This window comes from Molothrus aeneus, chromosome 11 (assembly GCF_037042795.1).
Source record: "Molothrus aeneus isolate 106 chromosome 11, BPBGC_Maene_1.0, whole genome shotgun sequence".
Classification (NCBI taxonomy): Eukaryota; Metazoa; Chordata; class Aves; order Passeriformes; family Icteridae; genus Molothrus; species Molothrus aeneus.
In genome coordinates, this window is record NC_089656.1 from 13,534,427 (window position 1) to 13,550,933 (window position 16,507).

The window sequence follows — 16,507 nt, forward strand, 5'->3', positions numbered from 1 at the left end:
CAGCTCTCTGGCTTCCTCCTTAGATGCTTCCGGGTCAGCAGGCTTGACTTCCACAGAGCTGTAGAACAGTTTGGGCTGGAAGGGACCTTGAAGGTCATCTCATTTTAACCTCCTCTCATGGGAAGGGACACCTTCTACTAGACCAGATTGCTCCAAGCCTCATCCAACCTGGGCTTAAGCACTTCCAGGGACAGGTCATCCTCAGCTTCTTTGGGCAACCAGATTCACCATTCTCATCCACATCAGTTCATCAGGATACTTAGTTTGCTTCTCAAAATCCCATGGTGTGAATTATTTTTCCTTAGGATGTGATGCAGTAAGACCAAATCAAGTGTGTTTTGTGTACCCAGCTGGAAGGGGCTCTGCCTGTCGCTGAGGGAGCGGCTGTAAGTGCACCCCAGGCAGTGTGCTGTGCACTGGGTGGTGATGCATGACACTGGTTCAGTCACCATTTCCTGTTCCTTTGGCTCCCACTATGATGATGGTCCATTTCTGCTGCTAAAGCACCAACACCTCATGGCCCTTTGGGCCTGGGTAGTGGTGGTGGGCTGCTCACCTTGCTGGATAGTTCTGACTAGTTTTATACTGCTGCCAAAGCAGAGAGATTTAGAGAGGGATGGATGACTGTCATGGTTTTCTTCAGTGAGTTGAGATCTGGTGGATGGGAAAAGGCACTTGTAAACACAACAGTGCCTTTGAATTTTTCTGTGGAGTTCATAACACTAATGCAATGTGATTTATGGCTGTTGTTTGTGGTTACATGGAAGAAAATGCTTTTTCTGTTCAGGTTTTCTTATATGTGTTACTTGTTCCAATCTCTGCTTTCCCAGGGAGGTAGGAAGTGGTGTTTGTACTCTGGAATGTGAGTGTTAGTGCGTGAAGGAGTTTGGAGAACTTCTTACAGAACTGTAAAGGGAGGCAATATATTCCCACTGAAGCTGCTAAACAGCAAAGGCTTCTGTGAGCCCAGAGGCACACACATTTTCTGTAAAGGCTGGTTTTAATCCTTCAGTTTGGAGATGTATGAGGAGTCCTTCTCTCTTGCTAATTGGTGGAATGTCCTTGCCATCAGCTTTCTCTCCTAAAATGCCTTGACTAGCATGTGGTGCTGGTTTAGGCTGCTCTCTTCCTTCCCCTTGCCCTGGGGGTCTTCTGAGCATCCGTGTTCCACAAGCTCACCATGTGGGACTGACACAATGCAGCTTTTCTTGCTCTTCAACTTCCCTTAGTGGTAATCTGAAACTTACTTAATTTTTTTTATGACTCTTAACTGCATATAGTTCTGAAACTGCTCACTTGGAAGGTTTCTTGGCTGGATGTAGTGCACAGAGGGCCACAGGCAGAAGGTGTGTGGCTTGCACTGGGGATATTTTTCTTCCCCTTCTTCCAACTCAGCCCTTCAGCTATCAGACAGAAACTGAAAGGATTGTTTTTCTCGTGTTGCTTTGCTGAAATAGGGAGAAGCAGGTCAGCATTGCATGGACCCACCTCAAGTTCCATTACTCTTCTCAGAAGAATAAGGCTAGATTTTGTTTCACAGAGCTGAGTTTTGCTACAGAGCACAGTAAAGTCTGGTATTTCAATGTAACATTTTATTGTTGTGTATTTCAAGAAAAGCTTGTTTAAGTTTCTCAAGTCAGTGAGAACAGCTATGTTATATTTTTGGGCTCATCTTTCCAAAAAAAAACCCTGAGCTTTAATCTTTGGTGGATCTGAAGCAAAGGTTACCAGGTTGGAGGGTGCAAAAATAATTGAAGTGACCCTGAAGAGTTTTGTGGGAGTGCTCTCTGACCCTTACAAATTCTCCTGCCTGCAAATGTGTTAGGAAGTCCTGTCCTCTATAGCAGAATTCCAGTGCTAGCCTAGATATTTTTATAGAGAAACTATCCTTGACTAAGAGACTGAGACAGCAGTTTCAGTGGGGGGCACTCTGCCTCCCAGCTTTTAGTAGTCGAAAACCTTCATTTGGTGCTGAAGGATGTGGGATGAGTGCAGAAAATTGACTAAAGTACACTTTGTAAGTCACAATAGTGTTGGTCTTAGAGGCCGCTGTAAAATAAAGCAATTTGGGTGGCATCTTAGTTTTCAGTTGAAAGAATCGGTTTTGCAGTCTGAGGATAACTAGCAGACATCTGCTAGTCTTTTAAAAAAAGTTGATATCCAAATTTTCAAATTTATAATTACTTTGGGAGATAGAGTTTTAGATCATGTCAGTCTGGCCAAACTGCAATTAATTGCTATAATCCTTCAGGTACCATTTTTATGTTCAAAGTGGAGAGGTGATTTCTGCCACTTACTGCTATGAAAAATAAAAGTGCTTTAGTTAATAATGGCTGTAATCAAGAGCTTGAAAACGTTTTCCAGGCTTGCTTTTTTCCTCATAAACTTGTGTTCATGTTCCCCAAAGCACCAATGGTACAAGTGTTGGTGTAGCAGATTGTGCAGCAGCAAATGTTGAACTGAAAAAGCTTTGCTTGCTTCAAAACTGCTGAAGTGCTGGTTCTCTGATGTCAGATCCCTGAGGTCTAACATTGTTGTGACAATGATGTGTTTAAGCTTAGAGTGGTTTTGTGTCTTGTGGCTCTTAAAGCGAGTCTGGCATCTCAAGTATCAGTAGATGCAGAGACTTTGTGAGTCAGGGTTGACTTTCCTGTGGGTGTGACAGCCAGGTGATTTTGTCCTGCCTTTGTGCTGTTCTGCTGTGGAGAGGAGATAGGAGTTTGTATGATTAACTTTTTTTCAAGGAACTCTTCATTGTGAGAGCTACTCAGGCTGAAAGGAGAATGAGGTGGTTTGCACTCAGAGTTCTTTCCAAAGGAACTCCCCAGGAGAATATAGTGAATATTTTGAAATGATGTATGAATATTGGATGTCACCAGTTCTCACAGTTGAAAGTATAAATCTTGGGGCTGCTTTGAACCAGCCCTTTTGTGTACAACTGAAAGAAAAGATGTTACTTCTCAAATGGGGAATGTGAGCATTTCAGTCTGGGGGAGGGGAGTGAGTCCTGCCATTCTCCTTCAGTTGTATGCACCAAACGAATTTTTCTTTAAAATCCTGCTCATACTTTGTTTTCCCTCAGGTGCTTTTTTTGCCTTCTTAGTTTGGGCAATTGTGGCAGATGCCAGTGCATTCATTATGTTTTTGTAGTGTCTACATAAATGCTGCTACTCTTGTGCTTTTGTTCTGTTGATACACCATAGTGTCTAAGGTACCTGTTCGTTTTTTGGTAATTAGATATCATCACTCTTGTGATTCAGATTCTCAAATTTCCTGTCAATTGTGTCAAGTTGTTTATTATGGAGTTGACAGTATTTTAGTTTCAAAAGTTTAGACTCTTCTCTGTTAAATGCATCACATTGCTAGTAAACTGACACTCCTTTTCTTTCTCCTTTCAGCCAGATAATGAAATCTCTTCAGACTGCAATCATGTAAGTATTGCTTTGTTTATTCACTCTCTAGCTATGGCATTTGCACCTCCTATCCCTTGTGAACCTGAGGTATTTTGCATAGTTTGGTACTTTGCAAAGGCTATTAATCACAACACATTTGGGTTTCTGTCCTGGCCTTTGGAGGAAGAACACAAGGTGACTTCTTTAACCCAGTATAACCACATTGGTCTTAATGGAGACTTCAGAGTGGAATATTTTTAAGAACTTTACAAACTGTACTTCTGTATCAGGGGAGGATAGCAGACGTCTTTCCTGTTTTATAAATGGGGGGTGGTTCCCGTGAGTTACTGGGAGCAGTGTGATGTGTTCCTTTTGGCAAAGATGTGAGCAGTACTGAATTTAAACTCTTAATTCAGTTAATTTCAGCTGTTGACACCTTCTGTATTACTTTCACAGCTGCTAAATTCTTAGACTCGTTTGGAAAATGATGTGGGGGTGTGATATTTAGAGGCAGTTTGAGACACTTGGCTGGTTTTAGAACAGATTTCCTCTCAGCACTGTGTTTAACAGTGAGCAAACTATTAGCCAGTTTTTGGGCTGTCAAGCTGACTCTTCAAATCCCAAGACTCTCAAAAAAACCAGATAAAATTCAGTGCTGAGGTTGGTATTAGGTTTCTTTTGGTTTTTCTCATTTCTATTCTGTCAGCATACACCATATCAAGATCCTTAATTGCTTGGTTAGCCCTGAACACAGACAGACAAGTGCATGCCTCAGTGACAGTCTTGATTTTGGATGCTTGAGAAGCTGTATTTTGTTTTATTATTGGAAGATATATTCCAGAGATGAAGCCCAGTCATGCTGTACAACCAGTAATTTCCAACTGTGTTTATAAATTAACCTTTAGCACTGCCTGACTTCATTGGCAGCTGTAATTCTCTGTTGTGCAGGATTGGATCAGATGAAGGGCACAACATGTTTCTGTTTAAGTCTTTTTGAAAAAGAGAAAACTCCAGTAATTAAAATGTATCTGCCTGACATTTAAATGTGCCAGCAAAAATTACCTGAATGAAGAAGAAATGGAGAATTTTAGAAGTCAAAATTGGATCATTCTTCTGCTGGATTAAGTGATGGCACCTCTGCTTCAAATGTTGGGTGGATGTGGATTATGGAAGCCATTCACAAGTAGGAACTGTGGGCTAAGTCTCATTTTCCCAGGCAGAAATTGAAGGGAGGTGATAAAAAACTAGACCAGAAGAGAGATTGTCTCTTGTCCAAATGTTTTCTTTGCCTCTCTCTGCAGTACAATTGTTGATCATCCCCTGGAAAGTTCTATCTAGTGCTAAAATCAGGAGTTTTAAGCTGAAAGTTTAACCTTCTGTTCGTGGGAAGGTTCATTTGGAGAGCATCACATTTTGAGACTCTCCAAAGTGTGAGATTGCAAATGCAGAGATGTATTCTTATCTTGTGTCCTCATTCTTGTACTTCCATTTTTGTCTGGGAGAGACCTACAAGGTCCTTGCTCTTCGCAAGGACAGGTTCCCCATTCATTCTCTTTTACCTACTAAACCTCATGTTTACAATTTACTCCATCTGTAACACCCTAGTTTACCATCACCTCCTTTTTTAGCTTTTCACAGCTCCAAAACCATTAGAGGTGTGGAAGGTGGTGCAGTTATGCTGATTCTGATTTTGGTTCTCTCTCTGTGCTTCCACCCTCCTGGAGTGGGTGTGAAACTTGTGTGGAGCATGTGATTGTTCTCCCAGTGTTTTGTGTACAACTTTTACAAAAGTAAAAGTTTGACCAAATTTTATCTTTTTGATATTAATTTATCACCAAGGCAGAGTTTTTTAAATTAATTTTTACAACTTCTTAATCTTTAAGTTAATGAAAAATGTTTAAATGCAACTTAAGTTCCTGGAAAAACAGATGAGCTAATAGAGCAATCAGGCAACACTTCAGCTATTAATTTGTTGAGGTTTCACGACCCTACCCTGTATTTTTACTTGACGGTGCCTCAGGAGGACATCTGGGATGTGTGTATGTATGTACAGGGTGTGACTTGCCCAAGACTGATTCTTGCACAATGATCCTGTGCATTGAGGCTCCTTCATGAGCTCATTGCTGGCTCCTGGAAGAGCAGTTGTCCTTTCAGAGGCATTTTTGCAGTCTAAGTTCTAATGTATCGTTTTGCTTAGCAAGAGTGGACCTCCTGTAGATTTGAAATATATCTGCATCCAAAAAGTTGTCACAGCTCTCACAGAAGGATCAAGCTGCTTTGTCTCCTGCCTTTTTTGCTAGGTTTTTTTATAAGGTTTTCAGCATGACATCTGCTCATGTTGAGGCTTTAATTTGTTCAGTTCACTTGCATCAGGCAGACACACCATGGCACACAAAGGTGTGGTGGGCTAAAGGTGTTGCTAAGTATGCAGCAGGTAGCAAGTTAAACCTTTCATTGTTTTATCCTCTCAGTTGTGAAATATTCTTCATTTGTTATCTTTGCTTTTAATGAGTCAGCTTATGACCTTGCAGAGATTTCTGACAGCCTGAATTTGTTCAATATGAACAAATTATTGCAGAAATGAAGGGACAAAAGTGTTGTCAAGGAGACTTATTATTGATCATTTCACTGTAGAGGGATGATGATAGAGATTGGGTATAAATGATGTTTCATTGTTTTCTGAAGCAAAATATTTATATTTCTCCACGGAAACCTCTTCAACTCCCTTTCTACAAATGCTTTCTCTATAGCTCTTGTGGAACTACAAGCTGAACCTGACTACAGATCCAAAGTTTGAATCCGTGGCCAGAGAAGTCTGCAAGTCCACTATTGCTGAGGTAAGTCAGGAGGAAGGCATGGCTGCTCTTGTGGCACTGAGGCTTTTCTCTTTTTTCGTGAATTAATAGTTAATTTGCTAATTAATAGCGAATTAATGTGTGAATAATGATTTGGGAAAGCTCTAGTATCATATACCAAATTTGTACCTGTAATTAATTCAATCTCCTTGCTGAGGAAGCCAGGTACCTTAGTGGTACCAGGCAAAGGGATGGGAGAAAGAAATGCTGAACTAGCAACCCACCAGCTCCTATCAGACCTTTTGTCAGAAATTGGTTGTGAGTTGGATTTGTCCCCGCTGTATCATGTGTGTGACATTTTATAAGTGTGGTGTTGGAGCAGGGCTTCTGCTAAATTTAACATGAGGCTGGTTGTGGACTGTGTCTTGCTAGCAGAAGGGGTAAGCACACAGACATCAAATGATAATCAACTTGAGGGTTTTCTTAAAGTTTTAAAGGAGACCATGTTAGGAACTTCTTTTTAGGTTGTGCTAGGAGTCTGTGCTCTGTGTCTCATACATCCACTCTCCTTGGTACAGCTTCAAAGATGATTTGATCAATCATTTCTTTCCTTGTGCTTATGCTTGAGCTCTTGAGGCTGTGAGCTTATGCAGGAGCCAGCTGAGCTGAGGTCTCTTCCCCTGTTTGTGATGGTTTTCAGCTAGACTTCAGGGAAGCAGTGGAAGCAAGGCTCTCTGCAGCTGTACAGGCTTCAGCTGACTTAATTCAGTCACTGAGCAATGCTCTCAAAATCATGGTTGTATATCCACCAATACAATGTGACCTAGCCATAAACTTGCCTTTGAAAAAAACACTTAGTCTGCTCTAGTGTAAGTTGTTTAGTGTAAGGAGAGATCAAAAAAAACTTTTTAGAGGAAGGCTAGAAGATCAAACAGTGGAGGACAGCTTGCATCAAAGGATTGTGTTGTAGTTGGAGTTTGGTACCTCCCAAAAACAAACACTGCCAAATCTGTTGAATCCCACTTTTTTTGATCATAGAAAGGATCATGCTTTTCTGTTTTTTGTCATATGGTGCTGCAGAATTTTTACAACCAAGGCATTCTTGAAAATGCTCTTTTAATAGTCTGTTTAATTAGCATTTTTATACAGTGGCAGTCTGGCATTGCTGTAAACGATGCCCTGTAAATCTGGGATATTACTTTTAAAAGCAGTGGGAAGAGTATACATAATTTCAGAATTTTGCCATTTGGTGAGCGTTTTTTAGTTAAAAAAAAAAGGTTACATAAGGAACAATAATCTCATGTTTGATTTTCTGGTGTTTAATACTGAGGCAGGTACATAAACCATTCCTGATATTTTTAAAGGTACTTCTACAAAACTCTTTTAAACAGATAAATAGTAGGCATATACTCCTCCCATACAATATTAACCTGTTAATATTTTCCTTAAATTGCCACTAACAGGTATAGGTGACTTTTTTAGGTGAATCAGCTCTGTTTAAAGTATTGCTTTGCACTAAGAACAAAATACAACTAGAAGAGCAATTCCTAGAAAAAGTCATTTGGGGAATGGTGACTGACCCAACTGAATATGGGTATGTTCTGAAAATTGCACCTTTAATTTTATCAGCTAAATAGAGTTTAAAATTCCAATTTATTTTCTTCTCAGCTGTTGTGGCTTTTATAAGTTCTGGCAAGAGCTTTAACCTAGAATTATGGTTGGCTACCAGATAACAGTGATTGCTTCAGAAGTGGCCTGGCAATAACATGTTCACTTGGTCCCTTCTGCAGTTCAGTGGCTCAGGCCATGGAGCTCTGGGGCTGTTTCCAAAGCCAGGCTCTTCCAAAAACAGCATGTTGCTGTTGTGGGCTGGTTGGCTCGTGGTACTTGAGCTGAAGTAGGGCCAAACCAGAGATGCAGCTTTCTCAGAGAGCACTTGCTCAACTCTGTCCTGTTCACCCTGCAAGGATCTTATGTGTTTTCACTTTAAAATGTATTTTGCACCTTATCTGTAACAATTACATTGACTTTAGTAACTGTTTTTCTAGGAGCTATTTAGATTAAATGTAAACTGTTTCACCAGCCCACATCTGCCTTCAAATAATGATGTTTAAAATGTTGAATGTTTTGTCACACAAAGTAATAGCCTCATAAGCTGAGGCAGAGATCTGTTTTATTCATCTAGTCTGACCTGTGTGAGTCTGTCACAGGGTGCCCTGAGTTATTCTTGTTTGAATTAGAATCTATCTTCCTAGAGACAGCTCTCCATTTTTCAAAATTTCCAATATAAATATTCCAACTTGGTATTTGAGAACTGATAAAATGGTTTCCTGCCTGTTCCCTTAGCACTGCCCTTGCTGGTTATCTGAAACTGCCAGAATTATTGATTGCCATAGATCTTCCTTGAGATTGATGAGCCCTTCAGTATTTTTACAGGGACAAATCTTTGATGCAATCAAGTCAGCCCATGTATCTATTCCTTGCAAACCTGTCAGCACTAAACTTTAGTGTCTGCCTGCCAGGGGTTCTTCCTGCACCATTATGACTGCAGTTTTCAGCACACTCCTGAGCAGTGGCCACCAGAACTGTGCAAGTATTTCAACATGGGCTTGCCAGGGTTAAAAAGTTGTGTAGTCTCAGTGCTCCCTGGAGCGAGGCATTGCACTGCTCCTATCGAGTGATTTCTCCAGGGACCATCCCTAACTGATCAGTAACCATGTTTTCCCCTTCTTTTGGAGAGACACTGTCAAAGCTGCCTGCATCTTTTACTTCCAGAGGTGGTGGGTCTGGCCTGTCTGCTTCCCTGAGCAGTGCAGGCTGTGATTTATATTGGGGACCTGTCTGTTCTTGTATGCTGCTTTTCCAATCCCTGCATAGCTTTCAGCTTTGGTTAGCTGTGATTTTTACTTTTTTTAGACCACTGAGTAAAATGGTTTTAGTACCAACAATCAGTTCATGCAAGAGCCTCATAGAAAAGAATTTGATGAGAATTTTCCTTTATAGTATTTTTCATCTCCTAGCAAGTTATAAACAGCTCTATAAATAGTGTTGACTTTTGAATCAGTCTCACTTCTGGCCAAAATCTTATATTGTACGAGGTCAGGGGGCTAATGGGGGTCTAAGTATGATTTAAAGATGTTGTAATGTTCTCAGTTTTCTAAATAAAGGTTTGTCAAACTAGCATTTTTCCTACAAGTCTACTTGATTGCAGGGGTTCAGTGTAATTATAAAAGACGATTATTGAGCAATAGAATTTATAATCCTCAAGGTCGCTGTGTTTGCTTTTTTGGATGCTGGCACACATGAGATTTCTCATTTCTGAAATATTTTCAATTATTCTGACTTACTGGAAATCAAACTAAAGCCTAGGGGGTTTCTTTGCTAGCAGATTTTGAAGCTACAGATTCAAGTTTCTTTGAGGATTTTCTTATAAGGTTAAATAGGTTAAATTCATAAGCTGCAGCCACTGTAATTTTCCTTTTTTTTTTTTTTTAACAGATAAAGGAGTGTGCAGATGAACCAGTTGGTAAAGGGTTCTTGGTGTCATGTTTGGTGGATCACAGAGGCAACATCACTGAGTACCAGTGCCATCAGTACATCACTAAAATGACAGCCATTATCTTCAGTGATTACCGGTTGATCTGTGGCTTCATGGATGACTGCAAAGCTGACATTAATCTCCTGAAATGTGGCAGCATTCGACCTGGAGAAAAGGTACCTGGAGAACATGTAGATTGCCAATAGACTTGTAAAAGTCATTCACTTCAGGAAACTGATGCAGAGGCTCTGCAGTAGTATTACTGTCTGACTTGCAACTGAGAAAATTCATGGTGTATCTCATCTGTCTGAAAAGGGTGATGTCCTGATTGTTTGTAGTTCCTTTTTAATAAAGGTACATTTGTTCCTCTGTGAGGAACTGCTATGCAGAGACTTTAATTTGTCTTTCCACAGCCCACCACAGGTGATCTGGCAGGTAGTTGTCTCTTTGATGAGGCCTTCCAGAGCTTGACTCTATACACTGAATCCAAACAATAAATTTAAGCAGGTCTATTGCTTGGCTTATTCCACAGTCTGGTTGGGTCTGGCAGGAAGGTTATCAAGGTGATGATGCCTGTGCTATAACCCTTTCTGCTTTCTCAGGCTGTAGTTGATAGACTGGATCAACAGCTTTTATCTGTTTGCTTCTCCTTTCCTCTGCCCCTACAAAATCAGTGGAAGGGCACAGGGTGTGTGGTGTCACATTTTAGTAGTACACACTTATCAGTACTGTCCTGGTTTTACTAAATCAGTGTTCTTTTGCCTGTGAGACTTAAGCAGAAGTTGATGCAAAGAACAGTTTATAGTGACTGGATGTGGGATTATTTTCAAGGGACTGTCTTTCCCTGTTTACTTCAGCATAGCTAATGCAGCAAATGTGTAGTGCTGCAGGAATGAGTGACTTTTTCTATGATAAGTTTTTATGTTTAGGGATAATGTTAAAATTAGCCTACCAACTTTTTACAGTGCTTTCTAAATGACAGCTTTGATGCTTATAACAATTAGTCTCATAAATGAGCTATTAATGAAGGGGTTTGCAATAAGATACACATTTTTTGGTTAAACAAAGCAGCTTTCCTAGCTGTTTGAGATATTCACAGCTATTAGCAATTAGTGTATTAAATTTAATTTCTAGTGTATTCCAGAAAACTTAGCTGAGCCAGAGAAAGCACAAAAATAAGGACTCATTTCTGGAAACAAGAACAAAAGCAACCACAGGCAGCAGGAACTTTGGTGCACTGTAGATTCAGACTGGTAACAACTGAGTAACTTGCTTTATCCATAAAGTAAAGGTTCCTTTCTGATACTGGGCTGAAAGACCTCATGAAATGAGAATGAGAAATTGCTTTTAGCAATCAGTATAGAACCAGAAGTGTAACATGAATCCTGCCTGTCAGGTCTGCATATTACCCGTGGCTACACCAAATTTAAAAAAATTAAAATGCTTATGGCAGCACTGAAGGGATACAGCAGAGGGGATTTTGTAAGCATAAACCAAATCTCAAATGGTGGGAGTGAAGCCAGTGTGGGCAGGCCTGTGTGGGTATCTGTGCACAACCCCCTGCATTGGTTGGTTCAGGCAGGTGAAGGGGAAGGATAGCCAGGGTGGCTGAGGTCACAAGGCACCAGAGAAAGGGAAACTTTGGGTCACCAAATTTCTGTGGGCTAGCAAAGGGATCACTAACCAAACTTCTATGGGTTTTACTACGGCTCATACATATTCCTCTCTTTCTTGGTTCCCAACCCAGAATATTGTGCCTTGGTTTGAAAAAGCATTGCAGCCTGTCATATATCTTTTGTTTTGCTGTCATCCTTGGCACTTGGAGCTATTGAAGTACTCTATACTGCTATGGAAACAGCTATAAATGGCTATGCAAGCATTTCTTTTGTTGGTGTTCTGTTCTATCCCTTTGCTGCTTCAGAGAAACCTAATTTGCTTCCATCAGACGCTGGTTAAGGTTTTATTTCCATGCTGTAGCTTCTGAGAGTTACCTGTAGAGAAACAGTCATTACCCTTTTGTATGACTGAAGGTAACTATGAATTTAATAAATAGGACCTGGACACTTAAGGAGGGGGATGGGGGAAGAGATTCTCTCTCTTTTTTTGTGGAAATAAGCACAGCTAGACCATGAACTCCATCTACATGAGACAGCTAGGGGATTGCAGTATGATAGCTTCATCAGAGTAACTGGGATAAACTGGCATTTTTAACTGTGAAAGGCACTTAGGTTGATAATCTGCAATTACCTTGCCCCTTGAAGCTTCTCTGCTAGCTAACCTTGTTCCTTTTCTATACCTCCTTTTTTGTTTAAACTTGCTTGATACTTCCTAATTGAATTCTGTTCTTACTGAGTTTGTTGCTTCTGATGTGGTGGTTTCTGTGCTTTTTTCTTGCACATTTCTACTTGGGTTTCTGCTCTGTAAGAGCAATAAAGTTCAGTTTAGAAGGCTTGATCTGACCCTAGACTTCATTTTGCTATATGTAACAGAAAGGCTGTAGATGTGTTATTTGAAGGCATTAAGTTTTCTAACATGCCTGTGTTTGGGGGAGTATGTCTTCATCTTCTCCCAACTATGGAGAAACATTTAATAGTAGTTTCATTCACCTCTCCATGTGGCTGTTACGTTTCATAATGAATTTGGTCTCCTGGTATTTTAAAGTTGTTTTATCTTCATGCAATAGGGATCTAATTTGAAATTGAAATGGGTAATTGCAGTGGAGCTTTTCTCCTTCAGCTGCTGATTGAAATGAGCTACTTTCCCTGGGAAAGGACCAGGATTGTATCAAACTCTAGTGGGTAGTGTGTAGTTGCCAGGGTGCTATTCAGCCATGATGTCCAAGCTGTAGCTGATTATTTGCCATAATGAAAGCTACATAAGTGTCATTTGCACATCTCTTGTAGTACTTTATCAGATAACAATATTTTTCCTAAAGGAAGACACCTTAGGAGACCACTGTTTTCTTGGTTTTGTTTTGGTTTTTTACCTCTAAAAGCTTTGAGTGCAGTTGCTCTCTTTCCTTAGTTTCACAAAAGTACTGGACACAAAGGGAGCTGAGTCTTAATGGGAAGAGATAACATTCAGCTCAGTCTTTGTTTACTCAGTGTAGCAGTGAACTATCATCTGAAATACTGGGAATTAGCTAATCCAAGAGACATCCCAGCATCCCTGGTGTGTGGGTTAGCCAGGTGGAATGCTGAACTGGAGCTCCCAGTACATCTCTTGGGTGATTTTCCATAGCCTGGCTGCTCTGGCTCCAGTGGGTTGGCACAACTGTCCAGTGCAGGGTGCTGTGCTGATGAGACAGGTTATATTTTACTCTCTTGCCTGCTGCTTCTTTTTACTCTTCATTCTCTTTTGGTCACTTTTCTAGCTTCTGTCTGCAAGGCTGCAGCTGGAACAGATGTGTACTTGAGGCATGTCAGGTTTCAGACAGGATAAAACCTTTTCTGAGAAACTTCTGAAAAATGACAAAAAATCCCCAGTAGTTGCAAAGCCTAAACTATACTGGGGGGGAAAGTGAAATCTCTAATGGAAAATGAATAGTAAACCAAATGTTTTTAAAATTCTGTTATGGCCTAAAGCTGGATGCCTGGGGTTTGAATTTTAGTCATAGGAATTAAAATCTCCCAGTATTGTGCTGAAGGGGATTTGCTTGGGCACATACATTTAGAACTAAATTTCATTCCTCTGTGGCTCAAAGTGCTGTGGGTCAGTACTGAGAAGCTGCTTAAATCTTTGTGGATCTAGGTATAACCTTTCACAAAGCTATGAAGAGTTTCAGGGCTCTCCAGACTAGATAATTATCTAGTATGTTTTACAGATATTTGCAACTTTCAGTTAAAATCCTACATTTAAAACTTGATAGTGGTGGTGAAACTGTGTGCCAGGAACCACATGTGGTTTTTAGATTTGATCTCTTGTATTTCAGTGCTCAGAAAAATGAGGCCTAAATGAAATGCTCTTGTATTTCATTTTGCTCCAGAAAAATGAGGCCTAGACTTTGTCAACAGGCAGCACTTTTGCAGGAGTCCTGACTTCTGGAGTCAATTAGAGGTTTTCAACTCTGCAGTGGAGGTTTTCTGAGAATGGGTCCTGGATAGAGGAAAATGGTTTTTAGGATTCATTCCACAGCAGAGCTGCAGCAGGTGTTCCACCCTTGTACACACCAGGCAGCTGATGCTGGAGCAGGACTGGGAGAGCTCATGCTGTGGGATGATGACCCTTGACTTTGGTGCCTCTGATGCTGAGCTGACCACCCAGGACTGCTGGCACATGGAATGCAGGTGGGAACAGGCATCTCTTGAGGTGGAGATCTGGGTGGTGATGCAGATACCACCAGTGTGTGTCAAAGTTGTCCTGCCATCCTTGGCACGAGCCTTGATTGCCAGCTGCTTTAGGGTGGTTGAGTGCAGCTGTACACACATTTGTTTTCCCTTTCAGTCTGCAATAAGGATTGTACAATATTAAATACAGTAGGTGTTACCCTATAATTAAAGCTTGAAGTGGTATTTCTCTAAACCATGTTTGTAGAGTCCCATGCTCTGTTTGGCAGTAGTGTGGGTGTCTTCCTGCACTTTTGAGGAAATGAAGAGTCAGGCTCTCCTTAAAATTGCTTAACTAGTCACCACTAGCACTCTAGGGACCTGATCTGCCTGAGAATGAACCCCAGATTAGGCCAGTAAATCTTCCAAACTGTGTCATGTGGGCACAGGAACCTTAAGGGCACCACAAGGAGGTGTGTAAATGCTTGATGGCTGGAGGAAAGGGCATGTTTCAGGGGCCACATGGGTTGGTTTGTGTGTGTTTCTGTTGAGTCTGACATGTTTTAAAATTGCTCTGACACAGGGCAGCAGAGTAGCCAGCACTTCAGGATGATCTGCCCAAATGTGAAATCTCTATTAGCAAAGGAATGCAGTAGATGAGCCATTTCATGTTGTGTCCCTAACGTGTAACAGCAAACATCCAGCATATGGAAACCTGCTTTCCAGATTTCCTATTAAAGATAGGTTTACTTACATATATAATATGATTCTGACCAGGAGTCTAAACCCACACTGCAGTAAACCAGGAAACTTCTGATTTTCCTAGCAGGAAAAGCTTGCCTTCTGCCCTTCTTGCTAGCTTGCAAGGGAAAGCTGCAGGTGAGTGAAAGTAACCTTGGTCTGCCTTGCCTCCCAGCTGCAACTTCTCTTAGGCAGGAGCAAAAATGTGCCACAGGAGCTTAAAATGGTTGTTTTCTATCATTCACACTTGACACCATCTCAGCTGTAGTTACTTCCTGTGACTGACCATGACAGTTTGCAGAACAGTGTTTGTGTTTGATGTGGTTATGGATAAATGGCAATTTTAAGTGATGTGGCAAACTTACTTCTGGGTACTATTCCTCAGAATCCAGATTTGAGGATCAGTCCTAAAGGGACTGTTGATATATATTTACATTTCTTCAAAGATACTTACTCAGCATATGGAATTGGCCGGTTCTCACTCAAAGAAAGGAACAAACCAAAATAAGGAGTTTTGGAGGGTGTAGGTTGGTTTTCTGCTTTCTTTTTTTTCTTGTAGGGGAAAACTGCTTTTTTAAACTGATGATACTTCTGGGCTGTGTTTACAAGTTAACAAATAATCAACCAATTCTGCTTGTGCTCCAAGTGTAGCAGAAGTAAGACAGGAATCAAAGGCTGCCTGTGTAAGCAGACACGTCAGAACAAAAAGACTGGGGAGAGTTGCGTGGCTTTGTCTATCATGGGCATGTTTTCTGGAGACTGTTCTCTTACTCATGCTCCTGCAGCAGCAGTGGATGATCTGCTTGACAGAGCAAGCTGAAGGGATGGCTCCTAAATGGTGACTGCAAATGCCAGGCTGGGTGATTCAGCTGAATGTGAGCATGCATGCCTTGTTGCATATTCAGACAGTGTAAGTTTAGTGGCAATATCTCTCACAGCAGAGCAGCATTAAATAGGGTGGCCTTCACATGAAAAACTTGCAGAAGCCTTGAGAAATTCGTACCTGCAGAGTCCTTTAGAGGAGCCAGAACTTCTACAGGGGTATGGAGGGGGCAGGGTTCTCTTTCTAAACACATAATGAGGATATGGGAAACGAAGTGGAGCTTTGCTGAGCTTTGCCCTGCCTCTTCCAGGCTTTTGAACAAAGCACAGGCTCTCTGTGTTTATTGGCAGTTACTGCTCATAGTCCAATATTGTCTCCAGGCCCTGCAGGACAGTGGATGTGGTGCACAGCACTGGGCCAGAACTACTTTGTCAGAGACCTCTGTCTACTCTTGAATGCTTTGCAGTTTTTTATTCTCCTAGTGGAGGAATTGAGAAGCCTCACTAGGTCAAAGCTCCTTTGTGGCCTTTTTTACATCACAAATTTTCACCACCCAAACTGAAGGCTTGGCATGGCAAAACTATGATTTTTCTCTCCCCAAGCATTTTCTTAATGTGATGCTGATCCTTGCTGTTGCCATGGTGCCAAGAAAGCTGTGTCAGATTAAAGATAATTTGGCTGTTTTGGTAAACTGCTCTGAGCAGTGTGACTAAGTAGTGATAATCTCATTAAGTCACATTAAAACAAGCCCAGAGCATTGGAGGGGGGGATTTCATGGTGACCATCAGTGGGATAGTGATGTATAAAGTGTGGTTAGTATAGGTCTTAATTGTTGCCTCCTCTGAATTTAAATGAGGTTTAGGCTGAATGTTGGGAAGTCTATCTATATGTAGATGGTTTGTTGCTTAATTAATGTGCTACTTAGCCAGAATCACAGCTCACTTGGTTATGTA

General features: G+C 41.1%; 1 protein-coding gene across 1 annotated transcript in view; it reads left to right on the top strand.

The window, feature by feature from the left end:
• GLG1 (golgi glycoprotein 1) overlaps window positions 1-16,507 on the top strand; it is an 81,365-nt gene that overhangs the window by 33,807 nt on the left and 31,051 nt on the right. The window contains exons 2-4 of the mRNA XM_066557159.1: window positions 3,399-3,431; window positions 6,143-6,229; window positions 9,686-9,901. Of these exons, the coding sequence (XP_066413256.1) occupies window positions 3,399-3,431; window positions 6,143-6,229; window positions 9,686-9,901 (336 nt within the window). The remainder of the gene's footprint in view (window positions 1-3,398; window positions 3,432-6,142; window positions 6,230-9,685; window positions 9,902-16,507) is intronic.